Raw genomic sequence first — 26953 nt, forward strand, 5'->3', positions numbered from 1 at the left:
TCCTACTTGAGTGGTTTACTTAGCTGCCTTATGAAAATATCCAATGCTGTGGGCAAACACACGAATGCATCCACATCCACCGCCAAGCGGCCCATAACCGAAACCACAACCTCTCACCAAAAAAGCAGGGAGATGAAAAACTGACGCGTCACTGTCACTCACACAAATGCACCACATCATCGTCATTATGGGCTCAAAGTCTCCGATCTTCCCTGGGAACAGACTGCCTTTATATGTATATCGAATATAGAATCGTTCCAGCAACACGGAGAAAAACTTGGCCATTTAATAGCAGCCAGCAGATATTAATATTCAACGCATATTTGGATAACCGACTTTGGATAAAATGTAAACGCGATTTTCACTACTTTAAAATGGTTTTTCCTGATTACATATCTTTTGGTTAGGCATTTATATTCACATGTAACGCCCTTTTGTTTTTATCGAGGGTGTCTCAGAGATCCTTCCTTGCAAAATTGATGCTTACGTACTTGTCCCCCGAATTTCGCACCAAGAGATTTCTAGTATACTACCGTTTAAGTAGAGATCCATATTTTGCTTACCACGAGTATAAGAAAACAGCCCTATATATTTCAAAGTTACAGTTATTTTATGTTTTTAAGTCATGTTGGCCTATGTTTTATAACATTGCTGGTCAGAACTAAAACTTGTTTCAAAATATACCCCATTTTAGTATACGGCATGTTAAAAGGGGATTCTAGTGCTACGTGCTCCTCCGATTTAATGAGGATTTTTCTCTCAGTGCCCATACGCGCGATCTAATCTGGTGCCAGCTAGCGCCACAGACTCACTTGCCCAGATTGATGGGCCAAACGTGGATGGATGACTGACTGACTAGTTGGATATAAGTGCTTCCTTTTTCCAACAAATTTTCGGCTCAAATTACAAGGTGAGACTGGGGGCCCAAGGTACTACCCAGCCCAAATGAGGAGTGTGAGGTGGAGGGGACCGACCACGAGCATGTGCAAGTTGTCAGGCCATCCGACAGCCAGCGAAAGAAACACTTGAAAGCGCAATTATCAGTAGCTGGGCACCGGGCGCATTAAGTATACGCCGCATTGTCAGTTAATTTTCACTGCAGGCATTTTCGGCCATTTCATGTTTTATTTTTAGGCGCGTCGAGTCGAGTCGAGTCGCGTCGCCTCATCACCGTCATCATTATGCATGATGTGACACTTTTGACCCCGTTTCCTGCAACCCTCCAATTTTCGGCGACGTCTGGAGTTGGTATTTGGATTTGGCATCGGTACTGGGAACTGGGAATCAATAGGCGCTAGACGAACGCCATATGTCTCCAATTAGCTGGGCCGGCCAAGTAATTGATTTTACACTTGGCCAAACGGGGGAATGCGTCGTTCGAGGGCCATTTACCAATAGAGGAGTCCGAAACACCATTCCATGGGGTGTGCGACTCATTGACGGACTGACTGACTGAATGATTGACTGATTGACTGTCGTCAGGCCAAAGCTCCTGTTGTTGTTTTATCAAATTAATGCGTTGTCGCCAAAACTCGGCCGACGGGGGTTGCGGCTCGTAATTATTAACGCCATGGAGCAGTCAAACAACCTCGGACTGTTGTGGTTGCATTTACATATTTTACAAGACGACTCAATTAGGTTAACCGCAAAATAAAAAGCCTCAGTGCAAAGGTTTACATATTTCGAATTGAATTTATGCACCCTCCGGCCGAATTTGTTCCTCAGTCTATCTACTCCTCGTTCATTTTTTGTCAATTTGTCCGCAGTCCCTTCCCTTTTCCATCTTCATCCATGGGTCGTCTCGCCCGGCAATTGCCATCCTACAACTCCCCCGAACAAAGAACTCGCACAGTGGAATGCCAACTCATCGTGGGTACACAAAATATTTGGACGTGCGACAGGGTATGTTTGCCTTTCGGGAGAAATATACTTGACAACTTGCATAAATTATGAAACAAATAAGCAATCGGTAATTAAAAAATATGTATTTTACAACAATAATTGGTTCTTAATACCTAAAGTATGATAAAAAAACTTAAAAAAAAAAATATTTTCTTAATACAAGAAATGACACTACTTTATTAAAATCATATTTTAAGCACTCAATCCTTCGTTGGAAACTAGACTTAACATATTATAGGCCTACAAAATTCTTCACTTATATTAGTTAATATCCATATTTAATGAAGATACATTACGCTTTTATCAACACTCTGAATTTTAAAATCTTCAGTTTTCAAAGTTTGATATTTTCCAAAGGGCTTGAGGACGCTTTGTGGCATCTTGTACCACTGTAGCTGAAGCTTATTGACAAAGGGACCACAAACACATACAGACAGCCAGCGTTTACCACAATATAAAACATTTAACGTGCACATCTTTAAATCTTTTGACAGACATTTGCTCACTTTTTAAGGGGGGTTGAAAGCGAACGGGGGTTTTCGGGGGTGGGGAGCACAGAGCGGTGACAAGCGAACCCCATCATTAAGTGCGTAAATGTACTGTAAATAGACAAACGCGCTTTGAATAAAATTTAGCCAAAAGAGTTGCATTGTTGCCAGACCTTTGAGTGGGTGGAGATGCTACAGAATGGGGTGCGGTGGGTGGATGGAGTGGTTGGCGCAGGGTTAGCAATGCAAATTCCCTGAACAAACAGCAGCCAAACCGAGAAAAGCCCATCTGCGCCCATCTGCTCAGACAATTGTGAACAGTCAACAAGGCGAATCAATAAATTTAACTTTATTATGATAATTTGTCAGAGGAAGAGTACACGAAAAAATATCTATAGGCTTCAGTGAAAAAATAAAATGAAAGACCCCAGAAACATAGTTCAAATCAGTTTATAAAGAAGACATTGTTTAAAATAACAGTCCTTAAATAAATGCTATATTAATTATTATTATTAAGTATTAAGAAATGGTATACTTAATCTGATCTGTTAGGTTAAATATTGTTCTATAATTTTTTGACAAAGCCAAAAATGTTTTATTTCTGTGTAGCTGGTGGGTGCTGAATGGTATTGGCTTGGTGGTTGTGCGTAAACTTTGTCAAAATATTTGCAGCATTAAATGAGCAAGACAAACACTTCACACATGCTCAGACCTTAACCCTTTTCATTGTAAGGGAAATTGTCCCTGGAACTCCTGTATCGCTGCCACCGCCCCCAACACCGCCCGGGGGCGTGGCTGTGGGGCACCTGAAGACTCTTCACAGCTTCATTAATGAAATCCACTGCCTTCGGTTACAGAATAACTTGACACTCGCACTAATTGTCGCCCAGGAGTCCCAATGAAAGGTGAGTCGCTGTCTCAGTCGCTTTCCCTTTTGTCCTCTAATGAGATTTGCCCTGCATAAAGCCATCGATACATACATACCTGCCTTTATATACCGGTCTCTGGATGAGGGAGTCAGGCTCTTATTCGCATTCGTATTCGGAATCGAATTCAGAATCGTATTCCTGCGAAAGGTGCACATCGGACAAAAGGAGGCGTCGATGCGTAATTCATAAGAGCATTGAAAAGGCATCAGCCACAGTAACGAAGTACCCGGAGTACCCGGAGTACCCGGGTCTCTATCGCGATGATGTCTTCATTCTGGGCCCTGGCCAATGGGCGTGGCCATATTGCGGTTGTGCCTCGGTGCTAAAGAGACTCGCCTCCACAGCGGTCGGAGTTCCATTCCCAGTCCCTCGGACTCGGATTCGAGTTCGGATTAACAAAAGCACTCAGCCAACTGATTCTGATTCTGAAAACATTTCCGCTGCCATTGTTATTGTTTCCCTAGCCCACAGACCGCATGGATTTGGAGATTTGGAAACGGATTAGAGAAGCGGGGAACGCATTAAATGCTCTGCCCGTGATATTCATGAGCCCAGGGACGGCTGCAGATTTTCCGGGCGATTATTGGAACTCCGTGTAAACGGTTTTGACCCGATAGCATCGGTGAAATGATGACAGTAAAATGTGCTCAATTTTAAGTTTGATGATAGTTCCCTGAAGAGATGACTTGGTTGGGAAGATGGGTTCAAGTCAGCCATTTTCTGAAATGAGATATGAAGAAGAAAATCATATGGTTCGAAGAGCCACCTAGTAAATACATATACCTTACTGTTATTATCTTTAAAAATATGTTTAATTGAAAAATCGTCCCTATTTACCAATCGGAATCCCTCAATGGCTGCTGCAATTGGAAGACTTAATTTGAAGTGCATTAACTTAATCGGCCAATGGCTGCCTTCACTTGAGCTAATTAAACTGAATTGCTATTCCAATTTTCCACTTGCATTCAGAGATTCGCCCTGGGACCATCATCATCTCATCAGAGGCAGCTGGAAAATTGGGGCTGACTGGCCAAGTGAGCTTTTCCATTGAAATCATCTCGACTAGCTAACAATGCACTGTGCGGAGATTGAAAAATCGTATTGAATTACTGAAACAAAAGTGAAACAGGCAACCGAGACCGGGGCCGGGAAAATTGAAGTTAAATCGAAATCCATAATGTTGGCAAATGTGCTATTTCCATTGTCTTCCCCAGCGATTCCCGATTGAATTATGAATTAATAAAGATGTTTTGCCCGCAGGCCAGATTTCGGTTACGCCGGCCAAAAGGGCCAGAAAAGGGCAAGTCGGAGCAAGTCAACCCCTATGGCAGAGTGAGTTTGGCTTTTCGGATTTTGGCAAACACGCAAAGCAACCCAGCTTACAAATCCGTTTCAACAACAGTGGCCGGATGTGTGTGCTCGTAACTTGAGGATGCACTTTTTGCCGCTGCCCCTTTTATTGAAAGATAATTGGGTTCGGGAGATGAGCAGGGCAGGATCTGAGCGACCAGACAAGCGTAAAGTTCACCCAAACTCGCAACTCAATTGAGATTCAAATTCACTTACCCCAACTCATCGGAATCAGGTTCTAATGTTTCAGCTGGCCGACCTAACACATCGCCACCACCATAATCTTCGCTCGTAACGCCCTCATCCAAAAGCAATCCCTCCTCGTCGTCCCATTCGCAACCATGTCCAACGCTTTTGACGTGTAAATGTTATCTCTTTTACAAATTAAGCCCAGCTTCCCATTCCCCTCCGCATTTTCAGCCCGACCCGGCCTTGTGGCGGGTTGCATCAACATGTACTATACGTACACCCTCACCCGCTCCATGAAACCAAAAAATGTCCAACAATTAAATGTAATTTGAACTCACTGACATGAGCTTGGGTGATTCTCGATTGTGTGCGGCAGGGGCTGGAAAATACTATTTTTGGGGGAGATCAACAAGAAGTGGGATAGATAGTATTTGATAATCACTTCTCTGACAATTATTTTCGTACAGATTGAAGCTTTAAATTGGTGTATAAACAAGATAATTGTTCGACAACACAAATCCAATTGTAAGCCATGTTTGATTATTTCTTGTTTTCTTAAAACTATATTGAAATTAATTATAAAGCTCAGGAGGAAAACGAAAATAGAAAATCTTTATTTTTTAACATAAAAAGTCTTCAGTTCATAAGATCCGTTTTACGTTCTTGTCCAATTTAAATGCGTTCCTTTAAATTTGTGTTATTCCATGCTTTGATAAAGTGATAATTTTGATAAAACCTTACCTTTCCTGTTATTATACGTCCAGTGGGATGTAAGAATACTTATAATCGTGTAAACATTTTTGTAACCTGTAACCTATTTTTGTTATAAAGTAATATTTTGAATAAAATTAAAAACTTGATTTAATTTTAAAATACTAAAGGAAGCATATCTGCTCTATTATAAAGACTATTACCACCCGCTGCTTGCTCAAAGTATCGAGTGTCAACAAAAGTCTCGTTGAGATTTTTAATAATTTGTTAAGCAAATCTTCCTCGAATTGACCCTCCTTTCGGCCATGTCAGCTTTAAATCGGTTTAGGCTCGGGCCGCACACACTCGCCCACACAGATACTGTGGATATATTCGGACTGCCGGGAGCGATGCAGATGCCAATGGTGAACATGATCCCAGCCAGAGTTGACCACAAAGCGGTCAGGGAACTGTGAGAGTATATTGGTAAGCCCTACACTGAAAAAAATGTTTTCCTGACTACTTATTATAGACTTAATATGGCATTAAAAACACAAGTTTTCGTTACAAATTAAATGTAATACAAACATCATTCTTATTTTAATGTGTTTTTAATTATATATACCCTTCTTAAAAACTTAGACTTAATGATTGAAATTTTTATTTGCACTTCGTGGAGTTCTATCTTCGGTGACGTCATTGGCTTGTCCAAAAATCTTGCCCTTTGTCTCACCGACCTCAAGCCCCATTTTAAAATCCATCTGCATAGTGCATGCGTGTATTTGTGGGCTTAAGTGACACGTATGCCAAATCGGCTTAAGGGCAAGTTATCGGCATTTGAAAATAAAAACACGCGCATTATCGACACCAAGCTGAACAGAAGGTTGATATGTGGAACTGCACTTGGAGAAAATATTATTGATGTTCGTTTATTAAAGTGACGAAGTCCAATTCTTGAACTATGTTATAATAGACAGCACATAACACATAAAATATGTTTGTCGTGTATAATTGTTTTGTTTTTAATATTTTGAAAGTGAGGTTTTAGTAAAAGATTATACTCTTTATGCTCGATAAGTTGTTTTAAAAAGAAGTCGGGAAGGCTTAAGCGAAATATGTATAAGCCTAATAGTTACAAAGTAGTATGTAGTTAGTTTTGGACCAGGTTTATGTAAAATTTGCGTAAATTCAGATTAGATTTATATTTTAAATTGCAGAATACCTCGTACGAAATCAGTCTGAAACCGCACTGGTTTCTCGCTGTGTGGGCCGTCGGCTGCTGCGTTCTGGCTGAAAATGAGGATGAGGATGTCAAAGCCATCGTCTGTCTGGCTGTCAATGCGTTTTCCATTTGTCGCCTCTAATGACACACATATTTAGGTGTTAATCGCCTCATTGGAACGCTGGCAGCGGATTTGCTCGCATTGTTGTCCGGCGGTTGGGATCGAGGATCGGGGACAGGGCTTGCAGCTCCGGAGTAACCCAGAGTCGGTCGCAGGGTAAATATTGATGCTGCGATTATAACTACTGATGCGTTCACAATGGACTTGCCGGGCATTATCCTTAGCCGATCTTCCCTCTCTCTCCACTCCGCTCGTCGGGCGATTAGTCGTGACCGGGGTTTCAGTCAATCGTGTTTTGGCTTTCAGACGCATTATCCCCTAAATCGCAAACAAAACTGCAAACAAATTGCCGCAAAGCGGGACGCGATACAAGGAAAAACATTCCGTTTCGGGGCAAGCGGAGCATATGCTCGGAATCCGGATAGGCATCCGAATCGGGAGGGTATTAGGAAAATTGCCAAATGGCTTCACAGAGGAACTGAGCTGCCAATGATACGATACATCCGAGAAGGCGACTCTGTCTAACCATCTCTCTTTCGCCCTGATCTGCGAACTGGGGGATGTTTAATCTGATCGTGTTCGGGGTGTTCAATAAATTAGTTCGCCATTTAATAGGTCTTCTTCCAAAAAAAACGAGCAATAAATAAAAAACATTCCTTCTTTCCCCTGTATATAATAACCACCTGCAAAATTAAAATTAAAGCACTTTGTTAAATTGTTAAATTTTTTTTGTAACCATTTACTTTAAATAGATAAGTTTTGTCATCAGAAAGAGCAAAAAATTGTTTCATTTTCTACATTTAGGGGTTATAGTGACAAACCTTTTTCATTTAATGGCCAACCTCGAAATAATAATATTAAGTTTAATGATTGCTTTGGAATCATACACTATAGTTAAATTCCATTTACCGCCGGCATTTACGAGGCTCGCATGCATTTTAAGGAAAAGAGAATCAGAATCAAATTCAGCTTTAACTTATAGAAAAGTAAAGTCAACATTTTTATATTTCACCTTAAAAAAAACAGCTAATTAAATTCATTATTATATCAAAGCGAAAAATATGGAATACAGTCTCAGGGAAAAAAAACAATACTTGTCTATAACGAAACAAGTCGACAGGGCCTTGACAATTATTTTTAGAACGTTAGCTCTTCTTTTAATTGGAGTATATGGTTAAGATGCTATACATACGCACAACTGTAGAGAGGAAAACTTGATGTGACCTCTCACATATTGTTGTTTCTTAAAAAAAAGTTCTCCATTCATATTTGGTAATCAACCCCTGCCAGCGAGACATATGTATCTTTTGCGGTATGTATTGTACAAACTGCGCCGGCGTCATCATTTTAGTCGAGATTATAGAACCTTTCCAACCACTGTGCTGATGAGGAGTTTAAATTGGTCAATTACCAGTCAACCAATCCTGAGAATAAATGGAATAAATGGAACACTGGTACAGCGTCATCGATAACAAAGAGTAAACGAGTTATCTACCTTATGCGGAAAACTTTAAAATCCGATTCCTGTGAATAGATGGTAGACATAATCAGATTACAAATTTTTTAGTCAAAATTGAATTTTCCATGTGCGGTGGCTCACATTTCTTGAATAAAATAATTGGCATTTATTTTAAAGATAAATTACAATAAAATATTTTTTGGCCAGTTTTTTGTTCCCGTTACTTATAGAGTACACTGGCCGTTTCTGACCTTTTGTGGTATAAACAATTGTTTTTAAGAAAACACTTTTTTTTTGCTTGCTACACGTAAGTGTAAGTCATTTTTCGATTATTGTCATTATTGTACTAAATGACCGGTATATCCTAGAAATGGTCATGCCAGTTTATCTATTTGTCCGTCTGTCCGTTTCTTCCCTCAGCCTTAAAATTATCGGAATACCACTTTACCGGAAGTGTTTTTTCATTGCATTGAGTGTATAAGCTTGAACGGGATCGGATATAAGGGCGTTAAGGGCTAACGATCGACCAAAAGAGTTTGCTACACCAACTCTAACGCCCATATATTACAGACTTCAAACAGTGACGTCACTGTCACAAGTGACGCCATTCGGAGGTATATGGGCAATACCATCAGAAAATCAACTAGGCCAAAAACCTTCATTTCATCTCCAACCATCTAATTAAAAGCAAAGCCAACATCATTTTAAGGCCAAGGATATTGGAAACCATCTACGAAAATGAAGAGATATAATGTTCAGACCGAAATGTCCCTTTGAACTAAATTTTAACAGAATGTATTAAATAATTGAACAGGCATTACTTACAACATTTTTAAATTAGTCTGATTAAAACATTGATCCAGGATTCGCTTAAATCGATTGAAAATTGCTGTTCGAATAAAACCACATCTATTTTTGTTCGGATCGAATCCGAAATTTTTTGCAATTATCTCGAAACCGAATCAGAATTTATCTTTCTACACATTATAGAGCTGGGGAAAGGAAAATTTAAAGACATTGCCAACATAATTTTTATTGTACCTATTTTTGCCGCTTTAAATGCGTTCCAAAACTTGGACTATGTGTCTTTTTCTCAACTTATTTTTAAATTGGTTAAGAGCGTAAGGGGTACCTGAAAGTTGAGGCATTTCTTTCTTGATATTTGATGATAATACCATAGGAAGTGTCAAAACATAAAACTAATAATACAGTTTTATTGGAATAAAATGAAAGCAACTTCGAAAATTAAAGAAACTGGATAAATTTGTTTTTAAAGAGCGTAAGGCGAAATTTTTTAATTTTCTTAATATTTTTAAGGCAAAATATATTTGTGATTTTCAAATGTGCAGTGTCAGTAAGCGAGTTCACCCACCCAATCTAGCTGGTACACCATCCTATTCACCTCTGCAGTTTACGCCACTGTTAACATACCACAGTGTACATAGAACTGCTTTATGTACACTGCTTTAATTAAAACATTTTTATTGTTTGTTTTAAACCATTTTTATTTCTAAAAAATTAACATGCCTTTTTTGTTTGTAGCTATAATTATAATCACTAATTAAGTAAATGTTTTGTTTCTGTTCTTAATCCATTTGGTGTTTTAATTGTTTTCTGTTCTGTTATCGATTTAATTCTATTAAAATTTAACATGAAAGATCGCTAAAAATTGCTCAATTGTTACATTCAACGTTATACGCCTTTTGATTTCAAAATGGATTGATTTGTGTAACAACTTGATGGTATTTTATCAACAAAGTTAAAAACAAAAACAAAATTATGCCCTATGTGGTAAGTTACCGAGTAGTAAATAGTAAATATTAACTGAACACAACAAACCATTTTTACACGTGTGAATTGGCTAGAGAAGAGCAAAGTAAAGGGGTGATTGATTACCATATATTGCTATGTATTAGAAGAAGAGGGAAGAACGTAATGTACATAATGTGCAAGTGCTGCAGGGACCTTCTAATGTGCTAACGGATGAACAACAAAAATGATTAACAAAACCTTCGACTAAGAATTAAAGCTAGCTAAAAGTACAGATCAAATAACAGAAGAAGATGGGAACAAAACAACGTGGTTCGCTTCGAATCCTCCTTTTTACATACATAAGCATTATGGATAAGTGTGTTATTTTCGCTAGAATTTGTGAACATCATGGACGGATGTTAATTTGAAGTAAAATTTAGCGCACAGTGGCGCCTTGCTGGCTGCATACAACCCGTGACGTCAGCAAAGGGGGGTGGGTCGGGAGCTGGGAGTCGGGAATCGGGAAAAGGGGAGGAGAGGGGCAGAGGAGGGTCCTGGGATCTGTTTTCAAATTTTGATTTACACTAAAGTTAACTATACTAATCAACAGTTCCATGTCCAGTTGGTTGTTTGTACAGTGATCGCTCGTATCGTAGATGTAGATATCAGTATATCAGTATATGTATGTAATGCTATTATAGGCATCTAAGGCATAGTTTTGTCTAAACGATAAAGTTCATGTTACTCATATTTCGATTTACCAATTATTTACAACAATTTCGTATCACAATTGTAATTTTTGCATGTTTTTGTCTTGCTTGTTTAAAAAATGTTCCTACGCTCCAGTTGTATGCAAACTTACGAGCAGCACTGTGCGAATATTCGAAATGTTATTCCCCAATCGAAGAAACCCTCGATCGTTGTTGTTATTGTGTTACATTAGTTATTCAAACTAGGAGCTATGTAAAAGGTACGAGTATAATAAGTGAATTCATAATTCGTTAACCCTCTGCTAAGCTAAAAGAATCTGTATCTGAATCTGAATCTGGATCTGAATACGAATCTATATCTGTATCTGTGTGTATGTCTGCATCTGGACCTGTGTGAAAGTTGCGTATATATGTAACCTGGCTATGTACGTATATATCCTGTGGTCTATATGTAAATATATATATATCCGCGTAATTAAACTTGCTGCTGTCGTATTAAACTCTGAAAACATAACAAATTTAAAGCCCTTCGCTGCAACTGTATAGGCATATATATCGGATGTATCTATCATGTATGTGTGAAGTGTGAAGTGTGGATGTTTAAAACCATAAACTGCCACCTTTGAGGCGAGCCTTAGCTATATAATGCACTAAAACCGACTTAAGCGGACTCGCGTTGACGCGAGTGTTTGCTGGCCAGTTGAACCGGCTGGAAATTATTGCCAAGTACTTAAGGACTAAACTACAAAACCTAATGCATAATAAGACTACATAACAGGGTTGGTTTCCGGGAAGGTATATATGTTCGTATATCCATCGCATTCCGATTTCGACTCTGCAATCTCGACTGTTCGACGTCGACGTCGACATCGACATCGACTCTTTAAGGGATTAGGTAACTACGTAGCTCTCATTTGATTTTCATACTCTCTGCATGCAGATCATAAAAATATGATGAGTTATCTCTAACTAACTATATATGTAACGTAGACGTAAGTGTAAACGTAGAACTAGATGGTAAGTGTATAATTTGCTCTGAGCTTAACTGTGTGCCTGGTTGTGGAAAATCTCTCAAAATTGAGCTAAGTAAATATTCTGAATCTGCATTGATTCCGGGGACCGTCCAGATCCCGAGCCGGCAAGCTCCTGGCAGCGCTGCATCCGCTGGTTCCTACTTGCCGGCCAACTGTGGCTGCTATTGGTGGCTCTTGCTGAGCAGGTGCGAGTTGAACTCGTACACGTTGTTCAGCTGCTCGCCGCAGATGTTGCACCGCCACGGATTGCTCTCGCAGTGGCAGCCCTTGTGCAGGAAGTAGAGCGTCTCGTCGGGGAACTCGATGCCGCAGAAGTGGCAGGTGAGGACCAGCTTGCGGTTGAGCAGCAGGTCTCCATCCTGGCCGGTCGACGTGATCGTCCCGTTGCAGATGGGCGTCGAGCTGGCGCCATTGGCGGCATTGGGCGTCGCCGGAGCGGGTGGGCCACCCCCGGCTCCTCCGCCCCCGCTGCCGCCGTTGATCCCGGGCGATCCCCGACCCGATCCGTTGCTCAGGCTGTTGGACAGCACCGAGTTGTTGTTATTACTCTCCAGTGGTGTGGCGTTCCGGGTGATCCGGTTGTTGGCCTTTGCGCAGATTCGACGCTTGAGATCCTCGCGCAGGAGCGATTTCAGTGGCGAGACCTGGTGAAGTTCCGTTTAGTTAAGAGTGAATTCAAGAAGGTATTCTAATGATTTACCTTGATCAGTGAGGTGATTCTGTTGTTGTTGTTGCTACTGCTGTTGTTGTTGTTGTTGTTGGAAGCCTGTTCTGTGTCGCTGTTGGGATCACTGCCGTTCATCAGGTCCTTCTTGTCCATATCCTCCGCCATGGGCTCCTTTTGGTCGTTAGAAATCAAAGTTATGTTAAGTTAATAATGATTGATATACGAAGAAACGTTACTATCTTAGTTTAATTACCTTAAAAGCTTTAAAATATTGAGAAATAACAAAACATTCAGTAAATAAATAGTTATTATTTACTCTTTTCTTAAAAAGCCCTTAATATGTATAAGCTACAAATGAAAACTTAGTCGTATTTTTTACCCATTTATCTTATTGGTAATAAAAAATTCTGGGCTGTACAAAAATAAAGAGCTTATAAATACCATTTATACCTACCATCAATACCAAATATAATACATAATTCATGGCATTTTAAATCACAAAATTGTTGTTGGAAATTAATTTTACAGGTCAAGATCAAACGCTAAATCACACACCAATATCTATATAAGCCCTGGATCTCGGAAAGCTTTAAAAGCTAGCTCAGCCAAATTAGGTTGCAGTCTTTTGTGATGCACAACAGGTTTTCAAAATATTGTTCCGCCTTCGCATGCAGATGAAGTGCGGAGTCGATCTTTTGCGACTCGGGCATCCATATCTTGTACATATTTTAGCAACCAACTCTTTCATTTTCCTTTTAAGTTAGAAATTAAAGTTATCTTGAGTGAAAAAAATTATTAAGTACTCTTGGCTCTTATTTGTTGATAGATCACAGTTGGAGTTTTGTGTGTTCACTGTTCCGAATTAACTTATTTAGTTACATATGCCTTTGATAGTTATCTTTGTTCTCACAAAGCTGTCAATATAAATTCTCATAAAGATATACACATGGCACTTCTGATAGTCCTTATAGATATCCACACAGTCAAATGCCAAGTGATGATCTTTGTTTATCGCTCATCTTAAGACTCGTCAAGCTCACCTGTTTGATGGGTATCAGACTGATCGACGGCGTTATGTGGTTCTCGTGGTGGTGATGGTGGTGGTGGTGGTGCGGATGCTGGTGGTGGCTCTTGAGCCCACCACTCAGACTGCTGCCAGTGGTGCTGGATGTGATGGGCGTGGCCTTTGTGTTGCAATCCATGGGCAACTCCACCGGCGATTGCATGATGAGGGCTCGATCTTTCACCTTATCGCCATTGGTCTCGGCATTTCCATTGCTAATGGAGTTGCAGTTGTTGTTGCTCCCGCTAATATTGTTATTGTTGTTGGTAGCGCAGTTGTTGTTATTGTTGTTGTTGTTGTTGCCCTGTAATGCAGATTCACGCCAAACGCAAATCAGCTAGTTTATTGTTTGTAAGCGAGGGGGCTAGTGAAAGGGATTGGTTGCCATACAGCGATCGACTTACATTAAACAACTCCGTGTTGCCGCTCTCGCCCAGCGTCGAGATCTCCACGTGGGGCGTGAGGAAGTGCATCGGGGGCGTGGCATTCTCCAGGGACCGCATGGACTCCCCGCTATCGCTGGCCGGAGGAGCCACCTGTGGCTGCTGCTGCTGCTGCTGGGATTGAGATTGCACGGGCACTGGACTGAGTCCGGGAGGCACGTAACTAGCTGCCGCTGCTGCTGCCGCCGCCGAAGCCTGGGATTCCAGGGCCAGGAGAAGCGAGGAGGTGCCGCCCGGTCCCGGATTATCCAGATCGATGCCGTGCCGGTTGAAGAAGTGAATCCTCAGCGATTTCATGGAGCCCGCCCGGTAGCTGCACAGCGGGCACGTCTTCACCAGGTCATGCTGGCCCACATGCTCGTTCTGGAAGTGGGCACGCATCGCTATCTGACGCTGGAAGCCGCGATTGCAGATCGGACAGTGATAGGGCAGCGTCTTGGTGTGCGTGGTGAAGTGCTCCGCCAGGTGGTCCTTGCGGAAGAACCTCTTCTGGCACACCCGGCACTCGTACGGCTTGACTCCCGTGTGCCGCATCTTGTGGCGTCGCATGTTGGCGCCGTTGGAGAACTTCATGTTGCACACGTCGCACTCGAAGACCTTGCGGGAACTGCTGCTGCCACCGCCTCCTCCCCCGCTATTGCCCGCGGGCGAGGAGCTGGCCGAGGAGCTGGAGCCGTTGCCCGCCTGGCTGTCGCCCTTGCCGCCCTCCATGTGGCCCAGGCTCATGTTTTCCGGCTCCTGCAGGTCCTCACTCTTGAGGCGCGCCGATGCGGCCGCCGCTGCCGCCGCCGCCGCCTGACCCGCCAGACACTGGACCACATGGAGCAGCAGGGATGCCCGCGAACTGGTCTCGAAGCTGTCGCAGCGCTCGCAGCGGAAGGTCATGGGCGGCGAGTGGGGCCCTGTGCTGAGATTCGTGGGCGTGGGCGTCGGCGATCGCGGCTCCTGCAGTTCCGACTCGGAGGCGGATGAGGCTGCTTCCTTGAGGCTGCGCAGCGCCATCGCGTTGTGATGCAGCAGGGCCGCCGTGGTGGGCGTCATGTCCACAATGATGCCGCCACCAACCGTCGGACTGGGGTCCTTTAGGGCCAACTCCATGCCGCTGGTCGCCGTACTGATCGTTTCGGCCATCTGGAAGTACAAAACAATAAGGCATTTAGTTCTTTCAACATCCACTCAAAAAAATACGTGAGTATTTATTATTTAGGAATATATATAAATTTAATTAAGACAGAATTATTACTATATTTAAAGGTATCAATTTTAAAAGCATTTAAAAAAAATGGTATCTTCAGAATACCATATACCAAATACCATACCATACCAAATAATAAATTTAAAAGTTTATTTTAATATAAAATTTTTCAAGAAGTTTAATGTTTATGGTATGTAAATATTTATTGATTAATTGATTGATCTTGATTTAAATATTTTCAAATTAAATCAGGCCATTTTATAAGTTTTATATTAAAATTGTCTTTTTGTACTTTACACAAATTTGTAATGCGAAATTATAAATTCAATAGTTGTTAATCTTAACTTTTTCATGTTTTTAATAGCGAGGGAGTGCAGTTTCTGATGTAAGCACCCTTTTTTTTTGCACAGTGCAAGTGAGATTAGTCCAGACCACGCCCGAAAATCGATGACAAGCTGTGGTTGCTATTTTTGCGGTTGTATTTTGCAGTCAGTTTTTGGCATTTCAAGTGCTTCCAACCCAAAGACCCAAGCCCAAACTCAGACTTCGACTCTAATAAGCCAAATTGGTGTCAGCGTCGCAGCTTCGTGGGATGGGGGCAGGGGGGTAGGGGTAAGGGGTAGGTAGGGGAACCTGCGGAGAATTCGCCAAGAACCAAACCGCCAACAGCCACACCGACACCGACCATTTTTGGGCGGCCTTGTTGCTGTAGTTGTTGCCGGCGTTGACGTTGACTTCGTGCTATGAAAATACCAAAGTTATTGGGGCCAATTACTGGTCTTGCAGGTGGGCAATCATTTGGACACCCAAACACACACAGAAACACTGCCCGAACCAGAGATGGGGACCACACCAACAAGAACCAAGCAAATCATTCAAAAGTTTGCGGCAAACACAATGGCACCAAATGGCATTTGGCACAAACATTTGGCGTTGTTTAGGCCAAACTTTAAAAAGAAATTAATTCTTCAGAACCAATATAACCTGAATAAATTTAATTGTTGGAAATTTAGAAATTATAAATTGGAGTAGGTCATTTTGAAATTATACATTGATATACAAAGTACGTCTAAGTTTTAAGCATCGACAAAAATATAATTATAAATAACGCTTCATTAAATCTCGAGGGTACTTCCCAAACAAAACGTTTATAATTAAAGTTTCGAGTTTCGTCCCATTGTGCAAAGTCGGCTTAGTGACGCATGTCACCCGTCGTTGGCCCGGGTTTTGGCAATAGGTCAAATGTGGCTACCCATAGATAGTTATAGGTACGTCCACATATGCACAGGTGCGGATGTGCGGATGTGTGGGGTGTGCGAGTGTGCGAGTGTGCCAGTGAGTGTATATCGGGCAGCGTATAAATCATCATCCATAATCATTCGACAAAGCTGGCCAAGCTCTTCTCGCAGCTAATTTAATTCAACCTTGAAAGCTTGTGCATTAGCATTAGCCAGATCACAAAAGCCAAGAGCCATGGGGTTCGACCTCAGCCCCGACCAGCTTCCCTATGCCCACATGCGGCCAAAGAGATATGTGCGAGTGGTTGTGCATTTCTGGCCAGGTCAGCACTCTGAAAAATGAAATGTGTGTCGTAGGCCTATTTGAAGGCATCTACATAATCACAAATTCACTTTTTCGATGCTCCACGCCGCGCAGGCGAACGGGTTTTTCGGAACGAAACTTCTTTTTCGGGCCAGGCCACTTAAATGTTGTAAACTTGTAAGCATTAGCGGGCTGAGCACAAAAACCAGAAAACTAAAACGCACAAAAAGTCGGTTTGCATTTTCAGTAATTATGAGGCGCTGTTGGCTTTGGCATTATAAATGCCATAGTTGCCAACCCAATGGAGTCATTGGGTCAAGTTTTAAAGTGCAACTGGGTCAGGCTTTATCATTATTATCATTATCGCCACCACCTCGCCGTCGCCATCGCCATCATCATCATCATCATCGTAATCTCTGGCCAAGCGATGGCTAACATACGACCCAACCTGGGCTTTCGGGTCTCCAGTCTCGGGTCTTTGGGGTGTCCCGCATTTTCACTTGCCCGCCGTGCTGTTCCCAATTCGAAGCCCCGAAAGCCGAAAGCAAAGAAAATATAAAGCGTCGCTTGGGCTTTGAGCCGCTCTGGAAATGAGAAATGGTAGGAGAAATGCGAAATGGGAGCACACACACAAGTGAGCGACATAATTGGAGCGCCCTGAGAGCCCTTAATAATGTCGCACGCTGTCCACTGGTCGGGCATAAAGGTGCGCCCACGTGGCCGGCTTATTTTGGGGGAGGGTCGCCACAAACATATGTGGCCGAGAAATATTGGTAAACAATAATTATCAAAATTAATTATAGTTGCAAAGTGTTTACTATAGAATAAGATTTATAAATAGCTCAAGCAAAACAAATACTAAGATAACTAAAATACATATTTTAAAAGATATTGATATGATGTAAAATAAAAATGTAAGATATTAAAAAAGGAAAATATACCTAACTAACAATAAATTTTAAAACTAATATAGAATAAAGAAATCAATTTACAATAACTGAACACACATGGCGGATAAGTAATATTAACGTTGCGTATGATTGATTTTTTTTGAAATTATATTATATTGAGGATTTAAATTTGCCTGATCTTTTGACGAATTTCATGCAACAGATCCTTAATTTGTGGGTATAGCCGGATCCTCCAAGTTTTAACCATTCACTCCGAGGAGACGAACTTTAAAAAAGTTTTCAAAAAGTATGCTATACCTTTTTATAACATCCTTTTATAATTAGAATTTGTAAACTTATTATTATTTTGTATTTCAAGAGTTGAAAACTTTTATAAATTCGAAAGGAATACAATTTAAATTAAGTATTAAATAAAAAAATTATAAGATTATAAAATTACAATATATTAAAAAATAACTAAGCATTTTTTCTTAGTTATGGAAGATTTTCAATGTATAGTTAAACGTTTAAATTAAAGTTAGTTTTAAATTAATTGATCTAATTAACTTGGGTAAGCTTAAAATTCCCTATCGCTATATTTAAGCCACTGTGCGTTGGCTTGTAGGCCAAATGAATCTTTTGCATAGCCTTAGGCCGCGGCGCACGATTCCCATTCAAATTTAAATCAAAAGCTAGTTTATTAGCATTGCATTGACCAGTGGGGATTTCGAGCTGCGGTGTTGTTGCTGGAAGTTGTGAATCCGAAACGGAATGGGAGTCGGAATCGGAATTGGAATTGGCTTTGGAGTCAAAGTGGAAGTGGAGTTGAAAACGAAGACGGACGCATCTTTTTGAAGGCGACTGACTTTCGAAGGCTGGATCTTCATGCAAAATAGACCATATAACAGATTTGACCTTAGCAGTGTTTTTTTCCTTTACCGGTTTTCCAGCGTGGGAAGGGCGGGGGGAGCGCCTTTCGTCACGCAACAAAATGAGTCAGTCGGTCGATGGAGTTGCCTTTGTTTTTGTTCCCTCCTTTGCCAAATCAATGAAGCATTCCCAAAAAGAAAAAGAAAATAACAACAACAACAACAGGCGGGTAACATGTGCGTCGAAATGAGAACAAGAACAGAGCGAAAAAGAGAGAAGCGGGAGAGAGAAAACCACTTTCCATGGTGACACACTTTTATGCTACGTGCTGTTTTGCTACTTTTGCCGCTGCTTTAGCTGCTGCAGCAGCAACAACAACAACGACCCGACTCCCATAATAGAAAGTGGAACAGGAATTTCCCCCTCTATCAATGCCAGAGAGCGCACGGCGATGATTTCATTTCGGTTTTGGCCTGGCCTGCACTCATTGCGAAACACTTGCCACGGCCAACAAGCAACGGACAGCAGCAGCAACAACAACGCCAGAAAATCAAGAAACGGGCGAAAAAAGTGGGGAAAAAATAGTTCAGTGGGAGCCGCAAAGCAGCTGAGCGAACTTTGGAGCTCTCTGTGTACAGCGCTCTCTTCCACACTGAAAGAAACAGGTCAGCTTTGAATGCGCCGGGTAAAGATATATTTATATTTATCCGATACCTTGGGCTTACATGAAATATTACTATAAATGGCAGGGGTGTTGGAATTTCCTTTCCGAAGTTTATTCTTGCATATATGCATTTTGATATTATCTATATTTTAAATTGATTATTGGTTAACTAAACAATTTTTCTTTCCATGTAGCTTCTAAAAAGCAGCTGAGCGAATGTTGCATCTCTCTGTATACAACCGCTCTCTCCCACGCTCTTTCTCCCGCCCCACTCTCTCCCGTTCGGCAAGTGCAGCGCATGTCCCGTTTTTGTTTATGCTTTTCTCACACCGCTCTCCCTGTTTGTTGTTGTTGCAGGTGCATGCTTTTTGCTCTCACTGCAATTGCAATTTTGTGGCATTAGGCGCGTGAATTAATTTCTAATTGATGGGACCAGCAACCATGCTCTGCCCCACTTCCGATTCCCAGAGAGAGTCTGCCGCTCTGCTCTCTTTGGTAAGTGGCTAGCGTATAATTTTTGTTGTGTGTTGACCTAATTATACGCTCATTTTGATTCACTTGATTTTCTCTGCACACAAACACTGGCAAACACACCAACACACTGGCACGAACGTTTCGTCACTGCGACAAGTGGAGCAGGCAGCGACGCCGGCAGAGGCAGCAGCTTGTGGCAGCGACCGTAATTTCTTGTGGTTACTGGGACGCAAAAACAAATACAAAATATAAATAAGGTGGGATACACCCCCTCGCAACTCACACTAGCATGCGTCTATTTATTAATTGCATTCGAAGATCTGCCAATAAATTCCCGGTTCCGAAATTCCGAAGAACCGAAATACCGAAATAAACTGAACCGAACTGAATCCAAACTGCAATTGCTGGTGGGAATGGAATTAGATGTGGAAGTCCCACCAACTGCATCTGTATCCGTATCTGTGTTCGTATTCTGTGTCTGTCTCCGTTTTGTTTGGGACGGAAATGCCAGGGCTGGCGTCCGAGGGGGGCACTACTTCAGGTGAGTCAGAGTTCAAAGGGGTGGGGGATCCAATAGTTATTAGCTACATTTATTTCTGCACTGAGAAAATTTGTTAAGCAAGCATTCCTTAAAGTTACAATTTTTGTGAGGGAAATATTTGAAAATAACTCGTCATCAAGATAACAATTCCCTTAACTGGAGGGCACTATATGTTTTTTTATATTTATTACCCCATTAAGTATTTCTTGCCATACATTTGAATATTAAGCTTTTTAAAGATTAAAACTTTAAACATTTTTTAGAAGTGAAAAAATCGTGCCAATTAAGAAGGTTTGACTACATCAAAACCAAATCAGAATACGTTAAGAACAAATAATAGTTTAAAAATTATGATTATGACCATTTATTAATTGAAAATTCGATGTAATTAAGTATTTCAAAACCAATTTATGCACTTCGATTAGCTACACACAATAATAAAGATTCAACGTATATGGACTACCAACTTAAAATACTACTTCTTCTGAAAAACTCGAATGTTCTTCTTTAAAATCGTTTTTAAAATATCTTGAAAGGTTAAGCGAGACACCCATTCAAACATGGAATTCATCTGTTAGCTGGAAAAATCGAATCACCGAATCGTGATCATCCCTAATCATTGTTTGGAGAACTATAATCTTTTTAACTCAAATCTTTGGAAAGCGTCAAACATTTAAGCTTTAGTTATAAACAAAAATCATATACATATATTTTCCCAGTCAACTACTGTTTGAAGATCTTCGTTTGGGGGAATGCTTGAATTTGAAGGCCTTTTTTGGTGGGTTATTCTCCCATGAAGTGGATGTGGATGTGGATGTGGATGTGGATCCCCCTTGGCGCCAAACACCACTGGCGAAGATTTGCCAATCGCTGGCTCTCCGGCACAAAGCACCACTACACCGATGCGGTGCCCAGAGAGCCGCCACTCACTCTCGCACACAAGCACACGAGAGCACACACAACTCAACCGATGGCACAGAGACACAGATCAGCCGCAGCAGCAACAACAAGACGCAGCAGAATTTGAAATTAGGTCAACAGGTTTGGCTGCTTGTAGTGGTGGGCCAGTTACTCGAGCGTATGCCGTCGTCTTTGCCTACGACCTCGGCTGTCATCATCGAGGGGGGTGCGGGGGAGGCCAGGGGACGGGGGACGGGGGAGTGGGGAGTGGGATGGAGGCGGTGAGGGAGCAGCAGCACCAGCAGCAGCACCAACAACATCCAAGCTAAAGCTATCGCCGCCAACGCAATATGCGTTCCGTTCCGTTCGCTCGTCGTTTATTGCACCACAGTTCGTGCAGTCTGCAGTTTGCAGTGCAGTTTGCCGTTGCTGTGGGGGAGATGCACTCGCACACACAACCGCACAGGCACACACATCCGAATTGAGCACACTGCAGTGTGGCTGTGTGGGTGGGTGGGTAGCAAGGGTGGTGGGTGGTGGGTGGTGGTTTGCGGGTGGCAGGCGATGGGCGGTGGGAAAGAGGGTTGTCCGCCCGTCACTGTGTGCGTGTGCTGCATTTGGGGAATGAGCCAGGGATGCAGAGCATCATTCTAGCATCCCATCGCAAGAGACAAATTTGGGATCGATAAGGGGGGAGGAACCGAAGTCAAACACCCACAGTAAAGCCTTTTTAAATGCATTTTCTTAATATGTTAACGATAAATACTTAACGCGGTGCTTATCAGATTTTCTTCACAATATGTTACTTCATACTATGGAAGTCTTTGACTCATAAGTTGACTTATAGTTCTTGGCAACAAAAATGCAAATGTAAGAGTTTTAAATGTTATAAAAAAATCTATAAAATACATTTCCAAATGGATCTTTCCTTCCATTAAACACATGATTTACCTTCTATGTTGTGGTATAAATTATTTAGTTCACCAACATACAAATAAAGAAAACCAATTTACAAAATATAGCAAATCCTTTCTAAAAGCGTTGAAACCCACAAACCCAATTCTTAACACAAAGTTATAAAGAAGTGAAACTTTTTGTGGCGGTCATTAGTTTCTTTAAGCTGATTCTAAGTTAAACAATTTTAGAGAACTTTACAGATCGACTGAAGCCGACCTATTTAGTTCATAGATCAACTAAATAGAGATAATATTTAAAGATATTAATTACCCAGAATTAAGTATACTTTAAATAAGTTTTAAAAACTAAGCTTTGGACCAAATATCTTCATGGGAAAAGCGTCATTTCATGGGTTCCGTTTCAGCTATTTTAAAACCATATCGGATATAGAAACAGGTGTGACTTGTGACTGGCGTTTCAAAATGCCCGAACCCCTTCTTGAATGGGCAGGTACACAGAGAAAATTATGACGTTCTCAAATTGAGAATTTGAATTCTCATTTTGAGGATGTACTCAATTTAAGTACAAAATTTGTGGAAAAAACTCATGTTGAGAAAAGTTGAACTCAATTTAAGAAAAAGAACTTGAATTGATCACAAAATTCTCAATTTGAGAAAATGTGTTCTTCAATTTCCAACTTGAGAATTAGTATTCTTATTATGAGTAACCGATAAACTCAAAAATGAGTTGCGAATTCTCATAAAGAATTCTAGAGAATTCCGTTCTGCGAACGAGACGAGTGATGAGCGGCCTTTATTTCGTTGCGTATATGGTTGTCTCTCTCTCACTAATGGGTGTGTAAAGTGGAGCGCGCCGCATTTGTGTGACTGTCATTTGCCGTGTGATTTAGCAAAGTCAAGACGTGCGCAAGACACAAAGCTGAAAAACTATTTTAGTGAATTGGATATTCGTGCGACCTTTCCGTACCTCGAGGGTAAGTTTTTAATTTAAACTGTATTTAAAATGTGTTAAATAATGATACAATAAACAAACACTTCAAAAATATTGCCAAAGCGTGTACATTAATATGTATGTATGTGTGATTGTAAGTGGCGTGAAGCAGTCTAGTTTTGTTAGTTTCTACGTACATTGTATACATACACATATAATTATTTAAATGCTTTTTAAATGTACATTTAATAACAATCTAATTTTATTGCTTCATGCTTATACATATATGTATGTATATATAGTTACAATATTTGCTAACAATAACGTTTTCTTTTTCAGCCTCTATTCTCTTCGCTAGACCAGACAGCTAAGGGAAAAAATATCATAACCTAGAACATGGAACATGTATATATATAACTGTATTATAAAATAAAATGAAAAACAAGGAAGAACGCTATAGTCGAGTACCTCGACTATCAGATACCCGTTACTCAGCTATATGGAGATATGCAAGCAGCAAAGCGAGATTAAAATGCGCCACCTACCGGCGGTATACAGATTTAAGCGTTATGGGCGTTAGAGTGGGCGTGGCAAATTTTTTTTTGGATCAATCGATAGGTATCGACGAGACCAATACATTTCAGTTAAAATTTTTTATCTAGCATGAAAATTGTGGGCGTCACAGGTTTTCGCGGTTTGTGGGCGTTAAAGTGGGCGTGGCAAACTTTTTTTTGGGTCAATCGATAGGTATTGGTGAGAACAATACATTTCAGTTAAAATTTTTATTCTAGCATCAAAACTGTAGGAGCCACAGTTTTGGGCGGTTTGTGGGCGTTAGAGTGGGCGTGGCACTGTGCTGAAATAAACTTGCGCTGCGTAAGAAGCTCAGGAATCTGCACGCCAAATCTCAATAGCCTAGCTCCCATAGTTTCCGAGATCTCAGCGTTCATCCGGACGGACAGACAGACGGACAGACGGACATGGCTAGATCGACTCGGGTAGTGATCCTGATCAAGAATATATATACTTTGTGGGGTCGGAAACGCTTCCTTCTGCCTGTTACATACTTTCCGACGAATCTAGTATACCCTTTTACTCTACGAGTAACGGGTATAAAAAAATATTTGACCCTTTTTTCTGGGAATAAGTGCAAAAGTTCTTCATTCAAGAATTTGTTTCTCATTTTGAGCGCTGGAAATTTCTCAGTATGAGAAAAGGGGATACTCGTTTCTAAAATTCAAGCTAATTTATTTCTTAAAATGAGTGCAGTTTGTACTCATATTGAAAAAAAATGTTCAAAAAAGAGCACAAATGTACTCAATTTAAGTACAAATTTTTTGAGAAATTTGTAGTGAAAGTGAGTATTTTGCACTCATTGTGAGAATTTCTGTTCATGCTGAATTTTTGAGTACAAAAATACTCAATTTGAGTGCAAGTTACTTGAATAATTCTCTCTGTGTAGCAATCTTCTGGTTGGAAACTGTTGCGAAAACGCGCATATGTTCTGAAATGGAAACTCAACGCGGAGCCGACTGGCGAGACCAACTCGAGTTTCTGATTTGATTTCGATGCAGCCAAGAGATTTCCACATACTTCTTAGTTGGTTTCTGTGTCACAATCACACAGACGAGGTGGATGGGGCGGAGGAACGAGGGAAGAGGGCTGCGGACGGGGACGGGGACGGGGATGCAGACGGGTATGGGGACGGGCCAAGTAATGAGCTCCCAGAGAGCTGCAGCCATCGCCATCGCCATCGCCACCTGCAGCAGCGACGGAGGCGTCGCAGCCACCGAAGCCGGAGCAGATAATCCCAGTAGAAATTGAAACTAGCTGCGGCAGGTTTAGAAACTGGTATAGAAAAACGCCAGCCACAGCCGCAAAGGCAGAAACAGCAACAGAAACAGCAGCACACATAGGCAATCGACCTTGTAGGAGTGTATTTTGTCTTGGAGCATGCCCGTAAACTGGGCCAACGCGATTGCACTGAAATCAGGTGGGCGTGACGTAGGTAAATACAGTGCAACTCCCCGATATTGGATTCGCGGTAACTCCATATGCGTTTGAGTCTGTAGGGCAACAGGAGGTATGATTGTGTTGAGAAATATTAAACTAGACACATTCTAAAAAGACAATCAAAGAGGTGGTGTGATCTGACCTACCACAATAACATAAGGAACCCCGAAAAAAAGTATTTATAAAATTTGGGGAAACAATAATATGTGTTCTACTGAACTCGTATTAAAAAGATTTATAAAATATAGTTACATTTATGATTTTAAAAATTAAATAAGGGGAAAATTGTACTTCCCTAATGATACTCCCTCTATTACAAAGTTATTATCAAATGTTTAAAAGTCCACGCAACTTGAGTTATTAAAGTGACAGATGGTGGGGCCGCCTAGGGAAGTTTGACTGTATGTTGGCCAATAAAAGCGTTAGTGTGTGCGTGTGGGAAAGCTGGCTGTACCCTTGGCGCCCATTAATCCATGGCGGAAAATCCACGAAAATCTGTCGCAATCCGACAGATATCCGAAATAGCCAGGCGCTCGCAGGAGTTTCGTAATTACATACCCGCTAAATAAAAGAGCGGCAGCCTTGGCTTCTGATTTTCAGTTTCTTTTTCTCGGTCTCTAGCTTTTCAGCTTTTCAGTTCTTTGGTTCTTCGGTTTTGTTGTTCAGCTTTTCAGCTTTTCAGTTTTTTGTTGCTGTTGTTTTTCGTTTTTACTTAGCATTAGCACAGCTGGAGTCTTTTGCAATGCTCTCGAAAAAAAGAAACGCGCTGGGTGTTTGGCAATTTTAGATTTCAAAATACCACAAGGTGCATTCTAACACACACACAACGGCACACACACAGGCACTGGGGCGCTCTCTCGCTCTCCCAGACACACACTAGGGCACTATTGCAGTTCTTGGATCTATGTTTCTCAATGGATTCCATGGAGCGGGGGCATTACTTTTGCAATTTGCAATTTGCGTACACTGCGGCGGAGTCGCGGATTATTCAACCAACTAACCTCCCACAAAAACGGCAACTGGAACACAACAACAATCGCTCTGGATGTGGATGTGGATGTGGATGCACTCGAAACAACGCGAACGCGAACGCGAGATGCCGAATGGATATGGATTCGAAACCAAACCGAAATCGAAATTACGCGCAGCTCAAAAGGGCAAGAGTTAGCTTTGGGCCCCAAATAATAATAATAATAATAACAACAATAATAATAATAAAACTGTCAGTGGACAACGCGCGCTCGGAGGCCACATCCGAATGGGCCAAAAGACGAATCCACTCTGAGCGGATTCGGATTCGGAATCGGTATCTCTCGGAATCGACTCTAGCTCCGCCGACGCTGGCTGCCCGCGTCGCTGCCGGCGTCGCTGCCGTGGCGCTCGGTGAAACAAAAACAACTCAAGCGATTCCGATTCCTCAAGGCCTACTATTTAGGCCAAAAAATAATGTACCACAGCAACTACAGCAGCAGCAGCAGTGGCAGCAGTGGCAGCGGCGGCGGCAGCAACTCGTTTCTTACAGAAATGTAAACGTTCTAATTGAGTTCTCATTTATGGCCCGCTACACCGACTGTGCAACTGAGTGCTAGTGCTTGTTGTTGCAATGCCTTAAACCATCGGAAAATGTTTTTATCCGGCTGGCATAACCATTTTCAAATTGGAAACAAGTTTACTGAACCCTGCTAAGTTGGCTTTTCCACCAAGACCACCGACACTCGTCGTTTTCATTTAAAATCACTTGTCTCAGTGGGTCTGGCGATTAAATGTCCATTAGCAAAATACGAATCTAGTGCATCATGCTTCTTGAAAATCTTGCACTTCTCTTAGCGATGATGAAAAACCCTAAAAGTTAAGAATGAAATATAAATGATTTACTTTTACTTTATTATTTATTTATTTATTATTTTTAAAGCTAATGTTTCTTTCAGAAATGTTTTTGAAATATCAACCCATCCTTTTCAAAACATGTTACGGAATATAAACGATCTATGTATAAA

The 26953-nt window shown here is 41.3% G+C and overlaps 1 protein-coding gene across 2 annotated transcripts; it reads right to left on the minus strand.

Annotated features, from left to right (window-relative positions):
* Positions 1-9848: 9848 nt before the first annotated feature.
* LOC108019565 (ikaros family zinc finger protein) lies at positions 9849-26232 on the minus strand. 2 transcript variants are annotated; one of them, XM_036814105.3, is made up of 5 exons: positions 25958-26232; positions 13981-15150; positions 13554-13913; positions 12547-12684; positions 9849-12490 (listed from the first exon to the last, which is right to left on the minus strand). In XM_036814105.3, exons 2-5 carry the CDS (start codon positions 15148-15150, stop codon positions 12008-12010), a joined length of 2151 nt encoding a protein of 716 aa, XP_036670000.3. In that variant the 5' UTR covers positions 25958-26232; the 3' UTR covers positions 9849-12007. The 2 variants fall into 2 exon arrangements, with proteins under 2 accessions (XP_036670000.3, XP_036670003.3); XM_036814108.3 differs by having other exon boundaries at positions 9850-12490; positions 13554-13880; positions 25958-26230.
* Positions 26233-26953: the final 721 nt, after the last annotated feature.

The sequence above is a fragment of the Drosophila suzukii genome, chromosome 2R (genome assembly GCF_043229965.1).
Source record: "Drosophila suzukii chromosome 2R, CBGP_Dsuzu_IsoJpt1.0, whole genome shotgun sequence".
Lineage (NCBI taxonomy): Eukaryota > Metazoa > Arthropoda > Insecta > Diptera > Drosophilidae > Drosophila > Drosophila suzukii.